The sequence below is a fragment of the Balaenoptera physalus genome, assembly GCF_965194825.1.
Source record: "Balaenoptera physalus genome assembly, chromosome: 11".
Taxonomy (NCBI): domain Eukaryota; kingdom Metazoa; phylum Chordata; class Mammalia; order Artiodactyla; family Balaenopteridae; genus Balaenoptera; species Balaenoptera physalus.
In genome coordinates, this window is record NC_138896.1 from 393,758 (window position 1) to 406,813 (window position 13,056).

General features: G+C 47.7%; 1 protein-coding gene across 6 annotated transcripts in view; it reads right to left on the bottom strand.

The window, feature by feature from the left end:
- EXOC2 (exocyst complex component 2) overlaps window positions 1–13,056 on the bottom strand; it is a 155,590-nt gene that overhangs the window by 13,316 nt on the left and 129,218 nt on the right. Inside the window, exons 24-25 of one of the 6 annotated variants that reach the window (XM_082414836.1) lie at window positions 12,751–12,856; window positions 8,767–11,872 (exon numbers count right to left, since the gene is read on the bottom strand). The exons of 3 other annotated variants lie outside the window; for them this stretch is intronic. In XM_082414836.1, coding sequence (XP_082270962.1) covers window positions 12,765–12,856 — 92 coding nt within the window. In that variant the 3' untranslated portion in view covers window positions 8,767–11,872; window positions 12,751–12,764. Of the gene's footprint in view, window positions 1–8,766; window positions 12,857–13,056 lie in introns of those variants that run through there. 2 more of the 6 variants (XM_082414835.1, XM_082414834.1) reach the window with 2 other exon arrangements.

Consider the following 13,056-nt stretch of genomic DNA (forward strand, 5'->3'; position numbering starts at 1 on the left):
CCCCAGGCTGGGAGTGAGGCAGGCCACGAGCACGGGGCCCACAGGCCTCAGCCACTGTGCTCGGGTCAACTCCGTGACCACTGGACTCAGGTCTCGAGTCTTTAAGCTGCAACCGTGTGGAGAGCTGGCTCACACACGTACAGAGAGAAAACGCAGTTACTGGAAGTTTGGCCTGACACTGGGCCAGTGAGGGTCTAAGCCAGAGGAGGGGCTCCCACGGCCCGTCTCCATGAAACCAGGGTCCTGTCAGTGCTGCTGGGACCAGCACCAGGAGCTGGGGCCCAGCCACGTGCCTGGAACATGAGGGCAGCTGTGAGCTCCTCAGGTTCTTCAAGGGAACAGAGACGAGTGGGACCAGAGAGCTGCCTGAGAAGCAGAAAATCGGACTTAGGACGAAGCCAGCTGAGGTCACGTGTGGGCGACCGCTCGCCCTGAGCCCGATGGCCACGCTGCCCCACAGAAGGCGGCTCCTGGCAAGAGCACGGGTCTCGGCGCGGCCAATAAGCCCTCCAGGAAGAGGTAAGTCTACCTCACGAATCCAACTCCAAACACACAGCTTTGGAGGTAAGAATAAGAGCGCAGGTGCTTCTAAGCATCAGGACCATGTTTGCGTTGACAGAAAATTTGAAAAAGAAATCGAGCTTCCCGTTTTATGTGGCTATGGGGTAACACACCGGGAGGAGCATAGCGCCTCAGCCTTGGACGAGTAAGAACACTTTATCTTTCCTGGAGACTTTCCTTTGGTGAATAGAAAGAATGAAATAATTATCCTCCTCCCAAACAACTGTTTCAAGGGGTAACACGGGAGGGACTTCCCTGGTGGCGCAGTGGTTAAGACTCTGTGCTCCCAATGCAGGGGTCCCGCGTTCAATCCCTCGTCAGGGAACTAGATCCCACATGCATGCCACAACAAAGGAACCTGCAAGCCACAACTGAGGAGCCCGCCTGCCGCAACTAAGACCCGGTGCAACTAAATAAATATTAGAAAAAAAAAAAAAAGGGGGTAACATTGGAAACAGAGAAGGGAAAAGCTGTGGTCCTGGGATGAGAGGACATACAGCTGCTCCTGGACCATCACACGTCACATCAGGAGGGGGGGCAGGGGGCCCATAGTCCCATCAAGAGGGGAGCGGGGGGCCCACAGTCCCATGAGGAGGGGGCAGGGGCCAGCGGCAGGTCTGAAAGAGCAGGCGGCCCCGGGGGGAGCTCGCGAGACATGATCACAAACTCCGGAGCAACACATGTGCTGGTGTGGTAACAATAAAAACTTAAAAATACAAAAATCAATCATTGACAGCCTCCCTCCAAACAGCTAAACGCTGTGCTGCAACTGGTTAGCGCTAAGGGAATGGATTCATTTACCCAGCATCAATCTGCTGGTTCGACTACATGCCGGGCACACGTCGGAGGTGCTTGGGCACTGGGTCTTCCAGGCAGAATGTGCGTAAATCCCCAAAGTGCTAGTTCCCGAGTTTCGCCCCAAGGTGCTGGTGCTCATATTTGTGCCCACGGGGCAGGGAGAAGTAGTGCCAGGTGCCCACGGAGAAGGGTTGTGTGTTGTAAGAACGATCGCTGTTCTCCGACGGACGCTAACCTGTGAACCATTTCCGTGCTGTCCCTGTTCTGTGATGCTCCTGAAAGGTGAGGGGTGGTGTGCGGGGGTGGGGAGGTGGAGGCCATCAGGGGCACTGGGCTGGGGCCTAGACGCCTCGTGTCCAGGGACTGAGGTCTGAAGGCCACAAGCGTGCAACAGATGAGACCACTGAGGTCTTCTGAGGTCGGAATCCCAATTCCTCCCTCTAAGGAGAGACACAAGGCCAGTGTCACCCTGCTCGTGGCCCTGCTCCCCAGCCCCTGCCCTGAACCTCGCAGGGGCCACACTGACACTTTTGGGTGTGTTTCTAAAGCCTGAATGCAGATTTGCCCCTTGGGTTTAACTGCCTGTTGAGTTTCCTGCTTTAAAATGTTGCTCCAAATCCAACTGTAAGAGGATGTAGGCTCTTTCAAACCCGCAGCACAAGAAGCCTGGCACAGTGGAGGCACCAGAGGGCACCCCCCGGCCCGGGGGAAGCTCCGAGAAGAGCTGCAGGCACATTTGTCACCCGCGTGGCTGAGGCTCAGAGGGCAGGCGGGGAAGCTGGGGACGCGTCCGCAGGGACCGTGGTCAGACGCCCGGCGTGGGATCAGGGGTGGAGTTCGGTTACAGTTTCCAAGGGGTCCACGACAGACACAGGGACCATCCTTAGTGACCTTCAGTGATACGTTCTCTCTCTCCACTGCACTTATCTGTACGCTTTTAATATGATGAACATTAATGGTTAATGACGACTTTCAAGTTCATCAAGGTGACAGAAGGGACACTCAGTGTAAAGTCAGAAGACTCGTGGTCTAAGTTCTGGCTCACCTACATACAAATGACGCGGCCATAAGACAAAAATCAGTTCACCCTCTAGACAACTGCCTACTTTGCACAAGGTAGAGATTACAACATCTGCTTTGCTAACAAAGCTGTTATGAAAATGTGATGTGTGTTTATTCCCTTATCCTTCAAACATCTGCTGGGTACAGCCCGTGGGGTGCACCCCCGTGAGCCAAACAGGCAAGACCCTCCCTCCCCACCGAAGAGCACGCACGCACCCTGGGGTCAGGACTCCGGAGAAGCCTACCTATTTCAGGTGCCGTTTCTTAAGACATAAATAAAAAGTCAGCTAGAAGCCATGACCACTAGAAAATATACACTGATTTCTTTCTGAAACACACGGTGCAGAATCTGGACAATGCCATCCGGTCTCGCCTTGAAGAAAACAAAGACAGTCTTTCTGAAACAATTTTTCAGAATCCATTTGAAAAATACAATTTGAATAAAGACGGTATAGCAGGACAGAATATTGCTGAGGCTAAATACATTTGCTTTCAAAATACGATTTTTCTAGCTACATCCTAAAGCAAAAAGCTTGCTCCAAATAATAGAACACTCAACACTTACTGAACGCGCACTGTGCCAGATACCTAGGAAGACGCTCGGCTTATCAGAACGTATGAACACTCAGCAAATGTGCTGCCTTCAGCTTCGGCTTCAACGGCAGCGGGTCATGAACGCTGACTTGACGGGACTAGCTGCAACGCGAGCACGTGCACAGGAAGAATAAAGCAAACCGACAAGAGCGACTTTACTGTGATGCAGTAGTTAAGTGTTTGTAGGAAGGTTCCTGCCCCACAGCTTCCCATGTTATTTAGACACAGAATGAGAGCAGCTTCTAAGTATTCACAATATTATCTCCTCGACGCTCTGAACGTGAAATTAGGATGTGTCATGATATTTGACCAAAAAAGTGCCCCCAACCACGCAGCATCAGTCCAGGCCGTCACTGGGCAGTTCACCCAGTGGCCCAGGTGGGAATTCCCCACGGAGAGGGCAGAGCCCAGCGCTTCTGGGCAAGAGCCTCTGGGCCCCTCGCAGGGTGGGCTTCTCGTAAGGGGGCCTGGACCTCAGAACATCTTTGCCAACAATGGTCTTGTTTTTCATACAACGAAGTGGAAAAGAAGTCTCTTTTCTTGCTCTATTTGTCAGTTACTTGTTTTAATCAAATAGGGAGGACACTTAATTTTGGAATAACTAGTAAAATTTTTACTGAGTGCCTATTACTATTACATGCCAGACTCTTCCATGTGCTGGGGACACGGAGTGACCGCAAGAACGAACCCACGAAAAACAAAGGCCCCCTCCTCACAGGGCTTACACACCACTGGGGACGCACCCAGATTGGAAAACATGGCCACCTTCCACAGGAGACAGCCTCACTTCATCTCTGAAGTAGCCCCCAAGAAAGCAAGTGCCTGAAACAGAACTGTCTGGCAGCAATAAAACAGAGGGCTTCTGTGTGATGAGAACCCTCAGCGCTGTCTGTGGAGAAATCGCCCCGACAGGCGGAAAGGAAGCAGCGCTCCCATGTGCCAATCCCAGCTACAGCCTGTAACAGCTGACGCACACGGGGACACAGAACGACGTGGATTTAAAGCCTGGCTGGAAAGCCAGTTAATTCACTGAAACTTCAGGTTTTCCTTGAAGTATGGGAAAATGCTCATTCCATTAAAAAGTGTTACACAGGCAGATGTGAGTCTTCTAATAATAGTTGGCAAACTGCTAGGCAGACCTCTCGAGAGAATGTCCACATTAAAGAACAGAACAGTGAACAATTTTGAATTGATCAAGCCTACATTCTTAATTTATTTTGAAAAAATTAATTGCTCATTGTAAGGAATTAAGATACAGAAGTGTAAGTTTCCTAATAACAAATACAAGCCCAATAAGCTTTCCCTTTATCCTTCTCCCTAGTTTGGTGTGTATTCTTCCAGATGTTTTCCAACGAATATAAATTTTTTCCCTAAGAAATGAGATTACAGTACACATTCTTTTCTTGAAACTTGCTTGCTTCCTTCCATGATGTACCACACACACTCTTCCATGCCAGTGTGCACACACTGACCTTATAGTTTTCAATGGCTGCCTGGTATTCTACAGCACAGATCTGCTATAAGGTACTTATCTTCTTATTTATTCTGATTTATTTGTTTTATTTTTCACTTTATTCTATTTATTCATAACTTACTCTCCTACCACTCGACAGTCCTGTTGCCTTTCAGTATCAACCATCATAAAAAATGACACAACCGTAACAGACCTTGTATTCTCGTAGAATAACTGACTTAAGACACCTTGTAGAAGTGGAACTGCTGAGTCAAAGGTTTTGGGTTTTGACTGGTCCTGCCAACCTGTCATTGAAAAGGCTATTCAAGATTAAACCCCTGCTTCTTCATGCCTTTTTACTTTCTTAACTTGGATTCTCTAATTACTATAATTAATAATAACCATAATACATGCTCCTCAACTATGACGATGACAAAACTTTCCATTAAAAACACTAGAAGAAAAATTCAAGCGAAATGCAAAGGTCAAAGGAAATTTACTGTGTTGCACAAGATTTATACTCAATCTGACTGTATAAAGAGTATCTGAGAAAGAGCTGGACAGAAAGACAGTGCATGTACAGAAAACACAGGTACCCCCCTGACCTGTACCAGGAACACAAGCTTTCCTCCGAAGCATTTCCTGTCACATCCTCCAAACACAGACTAGTCTCAAGGTGCCCTGCCTCATGTTGTTTTGAAACACAATACTCAGTCAGTAATAAAAGCAATCTAACTCTGGAAACTCTGGAGATACTACCTACTTTATAAACCACATTTCCTGTTTTTAACCCTTATGCCCTAAATCAGTTACCAGTCCTAGTCTACAGATAAAAATAGATTGAAAAATACTATAAATATCCCACAGTGTACTTTTTTTTTGGTCAAACTGAAACACTACATGAAAGAACTTTGGGGTATTTTTTTTTTCAAGTAAATTATCTATTCAATTACAGTGTGAAGATACATTATTGAAATTACTGCCTATTAAAAAAAAGGCAACCAGAATGGTATCAATACTGTTGGACAGATTAAAAAGGCCTGAACATTCTGCAACAAAATCAGCTTTTGTTGGAACAGAGAACGGGCTTTTAGGTCCAAGTCTTTATGTTTTAGTTCGTGCTTTCTTAAATTAATGACCTTTTCTAAATTGATAAATGTCTTCTGACATGTATAGGATTTTTAAATGAATAACTGGGGTGGAAAGGACACCCTTCACGTGTAGTATATGAACGAATGACATGGCCTCTACAGTTTTCTATTTTCCTTCTCAGAATCCTTTTTTTTTTTTTTTTGCTTTAATTAATGTATCTCCTAGCTTTTAAATATGAATAAGAAAACTTTTCCCTATGAAGACAAAATATCACCAGCAGTGAAAATAACAGTAAAATTATTTCATGGCTTATTTTTACCATTTGTAAGAAAGGATTTATATTCGTAAGAGTTTAGCCTTCATAAACTTCAGAGACAAGGAGCTTTGAAGAGTCCAATATGGGTAAGGAAATCACAACCTCTCCCACTTCAAAGTTAAAGTCTGATGTGTAAAACTACATGAATTATGTAGTCTATGAATTATACTAACCTAAAATATTACAGAACACTTTATACATTTAGCATGAAATATCAGTTTCAACATTGATACACTGAATTTTAGACTTAAAGGTATAAAAATTTGATTTAACATGAACATAAATCAAATTCCTTTGTTTCAATTTCTTCTTTTGGCAGAGAAAAATTGTTTTCATTAGAAGGCAACTTCAGTTAGAAAAGTGAAAGTGACAAGAAAGCAGAACTCATTCTACGTATGCAAATGTGTTTCACACTGTGAGGTGCTACAGTTGTATATAATACTCCATAAAGGTCTGTAGTACTGATAGCTTCAAATTTCAAAATCTCTAGGAGTATTTCCCCCAAGAATTACTTCAGTGGAATCAAACTTAATAAATGCTTATGAGAGAAGCCAGGCCGAAGAACGTGGCTCTGGAGCCCGACAGCTTGGTTCGGGACTGCGGCCCCACTACTTAGCCCGTGGCCGTGGATGGACACGCGTGGCCGCTGCAGGTGGCTCGGCCCCGAGCAGCCCCGCCTCTGACGCTGGAGCCATCAAGGTGGAGCAGAGCACCGAGTCCCGGTCTCAGTACAGGGCTCCACCCACAGAGGGAGAAGCGAAATCCAATTAGGGTAAGTTTCTGCCACTGAACCAAAGGAAAGACCTTGGAATCAAAAACAGTGGAGTTGGAATAAAATGGAAGGCAGAAAAAACAGGAAAGCCAAGAGTTAACTTGGATTTTAGTCTTCATTTACACAATAATGGGTTTTCTAAGTCAGCACTTGGAGAAGCCTAATTGTGAGGGAGGGACCCACAGGCCTGGCCCGCACCTGCGGGAGCGATGGAGACCCAGCAGGCGGGGCAGCAGGTGGAGGCCGGGGAGACATCAGCTTGCACCCCTGGGCGAGCCCGGCTCCCAGACTCCCGCAGGGATGTCTGCAAAGCCACAGGGGGCTCCCTTCATTGACAGGATGTTGTTTCTCTGACTCTAGAGCAAAATCTTCACTCCAACATCTCAGATCCATATCATTTTTTCTCTTGAAAATTTTACTGACAATTACTCAGCTGCTCTTCCATCTTCACTGCCAAAGCTTGCTGTTACCACTCTACTGAATTCGTTGCTTAGGGCCCGGTAACAGGTTTGTGCAGATTCTTTATCCCAAGATGAACGCAATCCTTTATTCTTCCCAGTATCTTTATCATTCATGACTATGAATCTCCCAAGCCTGCGATGCTTTGAGATGGTCCCGAATCAGCCACTGCTGGTCCAGGGAAAGGCAGGCCGGACACGCCCCGGCCTCCTGGCAGCCTCTGCCCGTCTCTGCAGCCGGGGAGCCCGGGAGGCTGGGGTCGGTGGGCCGCGCTTGGCAGAGAGGAAGATGCACCTCAGACAGAGGAAGGCGGAAAGCGCTTTCTAATCCAACTATTTACAAACGGTAGGACATACAAAGTTACACGGTACTGTCGCCCCTCTGGTCTGACCCATTTCCTCACCCCCCGCACCTCTCCAGTCAGAAGACGAAGTTAGACTGTGGAGACGGAACTGGGCTGAAGACACAGCTGTACTGCTCTGAACAAGCCACAGACTTTTCTTACTCTCCAAGTTTAAAAAATCTGCCCAATAGGGAAAATAGTGTCTTAGGCCAATGGGGCTGTGGGGAGGGGGTCACTCAGGTGTCTCAGCTCTCGGAGGCCCCCCTCAGCACAGGGCAGGGAGAGCAGGGACCACGTGGCCCTCGGGCCCCGGCCTCCACGGGGCACGCCTGTCCTCCGCGGGCAGTGCAGGACCACCCCTCCCGGTGAGGAAAAGGGGACTCTGATGAACAGTCCATCGCAGTCAATTTTTTAAGCTTTACATTTAACCACACAAAAAGCATTTCTGAATTGAAATCAACGATTTAAAGGTCTGAGTCTGAGCTGGCTTTCAGAGCTGAGAAAGTACAGAGCGCCGCACAAACATGTGAGTTTGGAAGAGGTGTCAAGTGGCCATACTTGCTAATCATGACGTTCTGCTGTCGAGGTTTTTAAGTCTGCAAACAGGGGTTTTCTCCTCTTCTCAAAGTAAGTAGAACTCACACGTAGGGAAGCACGTAGCTGCTGCGTACGACGCGATGCTGCGCGTGCCCCGCACACGCAGGCGACCAGCATCCCGAGGGAGACGCGGCAGGCCCGCCCGCGCCCCGCCCCTGCCGCGCCCATCCGCGGCAGCGCACCACCAGCTGACCGCCACCTCCCCTGGGCAAGGTGCTGGCTTTCACACAGGCAGAGGGACGAACCTCCACAGGAGGGGCACAGTTTGCGGCTCCCCTCGAGGTTACGGCCTGGTTTCGTGTGGGAGGGTCTCCCTTGACTGGAAGAGCACATCACGCTCACGCACCCACCCCGCTGCTGGCGGGCGGGCGGGCTCTGGAGCCGCTTCCAGCCTTCGGCTACCTCAGGCAGAGCTGCAGTGGAGGCTGCTGTCTGCAGAAACACCCACCCCGGCGCCCTGGGGTGGGGCTGGGTCCCTGCCAAGATGCTCGGTTGCCCCCGCGGCTCCGCCAGTCTTCCCGCGTGGCGAGGAGAGCAGGGCCCTGAGTGCCACCACACACCCGCCGTCCACAGCAGTTTACGTGCCGTCTTGCTGGACGGTGGCCCACATATCCCAAAGCAGCACGTGCTCTAGTTCAAAGAAAGGGTTTCCACGCCTATTTTCCTTAGCATAAGATGAAAAAGCCACAGCACAAAGGGAAAAAAGAAAACTCCAAGAATATACACCAATTTTTCTTTTCATTAATACAACCCGACCGTGCAGCGCAGGCATGTTCATTCCTTTGACTTCCATCACATCTAAAGTCTCTGAAGGTGTCTTTGTGATTTCACGAGGCCTATCATCACACTCCTTCAATACACAAACCTGCTCAGACTGACACGCATTCCACGTGTAATCCTGAAGTCCTTATTACCGTAACCACAGGCTGTCACACCATTTCCAATCAGAAATGACAGCAACTGCAAAAATGAAAAATGCGTTTTCAAATACATCATGTTCATGAACCTACCTTGGTTGTCACTCAAACAGTTTGATTATTAGTATGAGATATTAACAGAAAATTGAAGTAAATTGATCCAAAAGAAAACTCACATCCCAAGTAAACTTCCTGCACAACATGAAGATTTTATTCGCATTACCTTTAATTTGCTCCTAGGGAGAGGAACTGCTTTGCTGATGTCTTCCTCCAGTCACCTAACACCTAGCCTCAAACTGTCCCACCGTTGGCCTGTTTACACGGTGGAGAGATGGGGGGTTTGCCCGATGAATCCCTTCACTGATAAACGACACAGAGAGACAAGCCCCAGTTTTGTCAACCAAGTGTCCTCGGCTTTAGGGGAGGGAAGCAGGTCTCTGAGCCCCTCCAGGCCTGGGGGTCTCCTTTCTACTGTGGACTCCCAGGAAACATTTGAGACATTATTGTTTTAAAAACACACACTCACAAGTTTCCCACCGGAATGTGCAGAATAAGCAGCCATCAAAGTGGCTGACTGTTAAGCTGCACTCAGAGTGGTCAGGGGTGGTTGGCCTCTGCTGCTTGTTATTAAGGGAAGATGGTTATGGACGTTTTAGCCTGCCGTTGGGAGAGACACAGACAGAGACGGCGTTTCCAGCCCCGGCGGGACAGGCTAGAGGACGTGAAGCGTCCCGAGGCTGCTCTACGGTTCAGTTTTCTCACGGAGCCCCAAAGGCGCGCATCCTCCTCTCCTGGACGAGAGCGAGCTTGGCAGGCTCTGGGTGCGCGGTACGCTCAGGCCGTGACGCTCCCCGGGCGCACAGGACCCGGGCCAGGCCGTGACGGTCAGTGTGGCGGAGGAATCCCTTAGATTCTGTTAACCACTGACTAATACATCAAAGCACTTTTTTGTTAAGAAGTCGAAATACAACATTTAGAATCATCTGAACCTCAGCTTTCTATTGTGATAAATAATGTTTTAAGTAACTGGGAAAGTGAAGACTTGCCACCATTTTCAGGTTAAAGCAACAGTTCGGAGTTGTCTGCTCACTAGGCTACCAATGCACCCCATCCATCCGAACGCTGAGACCGCAACAGCACTCCACTAGAACCTGCGGCTAATGCCGAGAGCAGAGGCAGGAAGGCTCACCAGCGCTCTGCAGCCGTCTTCTGTACCAGAACCAGGGGAGCACGAGCCACGGCTTTGGCTCCGAGGAGGAATCAGGGTGGAGGTTAGCGTAGCCACAACGTCTAGGCTAAACCCACGAAAATGACGGCCCAATGCCCTGTCGCTCGAGCTGCCAGTGTCCCCAGCGTGGTGCCGGTGTGCTTGCTGGCTGGGCTGTGGCCAAACGGAGGGGCCGGCACAGCTGTCAGCTCACTGTGCTAGGGCACCGGGCCTCCACCGGCTCTCAGGTGGTGCCCCGAGTCGGAGACCAGAACAAAGGCAGACCCTCCAGTGCCCTTTAGAACTCCTCACACAGAACTGTCTGAAGACAAATACTTGTAAGTTCAGAGTGAGCATTAACCTCAAAGGTAGCCAGGGTCACAGGGAATAAAATAGCTGGGATGAAGAAAGGAACGCCAAAATGGTAGGATACATATGAGTATCCGTCACCTTGCTGTTTCCCACAGCACACACCGCTGTGAAGTGTGTAAATGAGTTTTAGAAGAAGACTCTTAGGTCATAATTAGACAAACAAAGTCAGGTGACGTGAGGAAACACAATCCCGAACACTGTCCACAGGACACACGCTCGTAATTACGGAGCCTCCATGCGGCTTTCCTACGGCCTCACCGGCCAGAGGGGACGCAGCCCGCCACGAGCCGACGGGCAGGAATGTGATGTTAAGCAACAGGCCAGCTGGTGCGACCTGAAGGGAAGCGACGGTACCAGTGGGACACAGAACCACCAGGTAAGGTGGTGCTTGTCCAATCATGGACAAGCAACGGACTTTTGGGTGCGATTTAACAAGAGTGAGAAGGATTACAAAAAAGCCAGGGGGCCCCTAGGAAGGACAGAGACATAATGTGGAAAGAGCAGAAGAAAGTTAAGAGAGAGGAAGTTTTCCCGTATTTCATATCACTTCATTCCCATCCAATGGCTGGTTCCACATCTGGGAGGAGAAGGCACACACTGGGTGGGACAACTGGACCACAGAAAGCAGGGAAGGCCCGGGGCCCATGGGGGGCCACTCCCAGCCAGAGGGGGAACAGCTTGATTATTAAAACAACAGTGACTATGGCAATGGATTGAAACTCATGAAATATGCTCAAGCTATGAATTAATGAAGATAATTAAAAAATTTAAAAAACACCTTCCTCATCACCTTTAAAAAAAAAAAACCACAAGGGAACCAACTTATTCTGAAAACTCTAAATAAAGAGAAAAAGCAAACATTTATCCTGCTTTTCCTGTATGAAGTGTACTTCAGAGTAACTAAATAGTTGATGAAACTTTTTATTTTTTAATTTCGTGCTCCAGCTACCAATCATTAGTTTGCCATCTCTAAGGAAACATGATCATGGCAACAATTACCCATGGTGCTAAAACCATTAGATGACAAGTTTATGACAAAATTTTAAAGGGTGGAGCAAGCTGATAACGCTTGAATCCAGTTTTCAATCTTAACATCACAAACAGGGAGACAATCAAACGTGATGGACCTGCTGGTGGCAGAAAACAAATTAAAACAAAATTGAACCTGAAACTGATAAAGCTTCTTTATTAACCACAAGTTCATAGGAAACACAAGGGACAGAGGAACATGTGAAATGACACCATGAGGAAACAATAAGAAAAATCCAGAAAGTGAGAATATCTATAGAACCACCTGATTTAGTCAACAAATAAGCTGAAGAGGGGGCCCTAGAGAAGGAAAAAAGAAAGAAACTTAAGAGACACAGCAAGTAAAAGCAACACACAGACCTCGACAGAATCCTGGTCTGAGCAAAGTATCTAAAATAAAGCTCTTACGAGAATGCTGGACACTGACGGGGTATTTGCTAAAATTAATGAATTATTATTTTTTCCAGATCTGATAATGATACTGAGGTTATGTTTTTAAAGAAATCGGTCCTTATCTGATCTGTGTGTAGATGAAATGATCCTTCATCTGGAGGAGGGGGAAGAAGACTGGCCCTGCTGAAGCTGCCATGAGGTCAGGAGCTGCGCTTCCCTGCTCTATTGTGATAAATGTCTAGGAATGTCCAAAATAAGTTTAAACAATGGCCTTCGCAAAACAGCACGTTAGTTTACCCTGGTGCCCAAAAGCTATCCGTTTAAGACACAATAAAATAAATACTTCCAACAGCTACAGCAATGAAGAAAGTATGCAGGGCCACAGGTCCTCTCAAGGTTAATACATTTCACACTGAATACCGTCAGAGCCAACATTTAGCTTTACTGAAAAATGCTTGGCAGACAAACTGTAACCACATGTCCGAAGCATCGTATAAACGGTTTCACAGCACTGACACTGATGCATGAAACTGCTTATAAAAAAGGGGAAAATGGCTGGGAAAAAAGTGAAGTTAAATGATGAAAGTGTGATTTAAAAGAAGATGACTGACTAGGACCATCCTCCTTTGAAAAATGTAAAATTGCTTTTCTCTTATAAATAGATGAAATACAAGTTTATTAATATCTACCCGACAGTATGTTTTAAATGAAATTAAGAAAAACAGTCCAAGGAATTGATAAAACTACTCCTTCTGAGAAGTTCAGTACCGGGAAAGACTACTGACTTGGATGTCTCTCTTCAAAGGTGGAGTTCGCGCGACTGGCATCTGTTTCGATGAGAAGCAGATGCGATAGGGTGCCAAAGTACCCCATGACCAGGGCGCAGGAAACCTGTGGAAGACAGGCACGAGAGGACAGCCGTGTCACTGGGTGTTACCACCTGTGTTCCACATTCGAGAAGAGATTTCTAGAGTGTCCAACAAACAGCACCAAGAATGTGATGCTCGTAAAGGCGCCCTCAGAATTCTGCAAGCCTCAGTCTTCAGAATAATTCTGGAAAGGTGAAATGACATTCAGAGACCTTTGGTGTT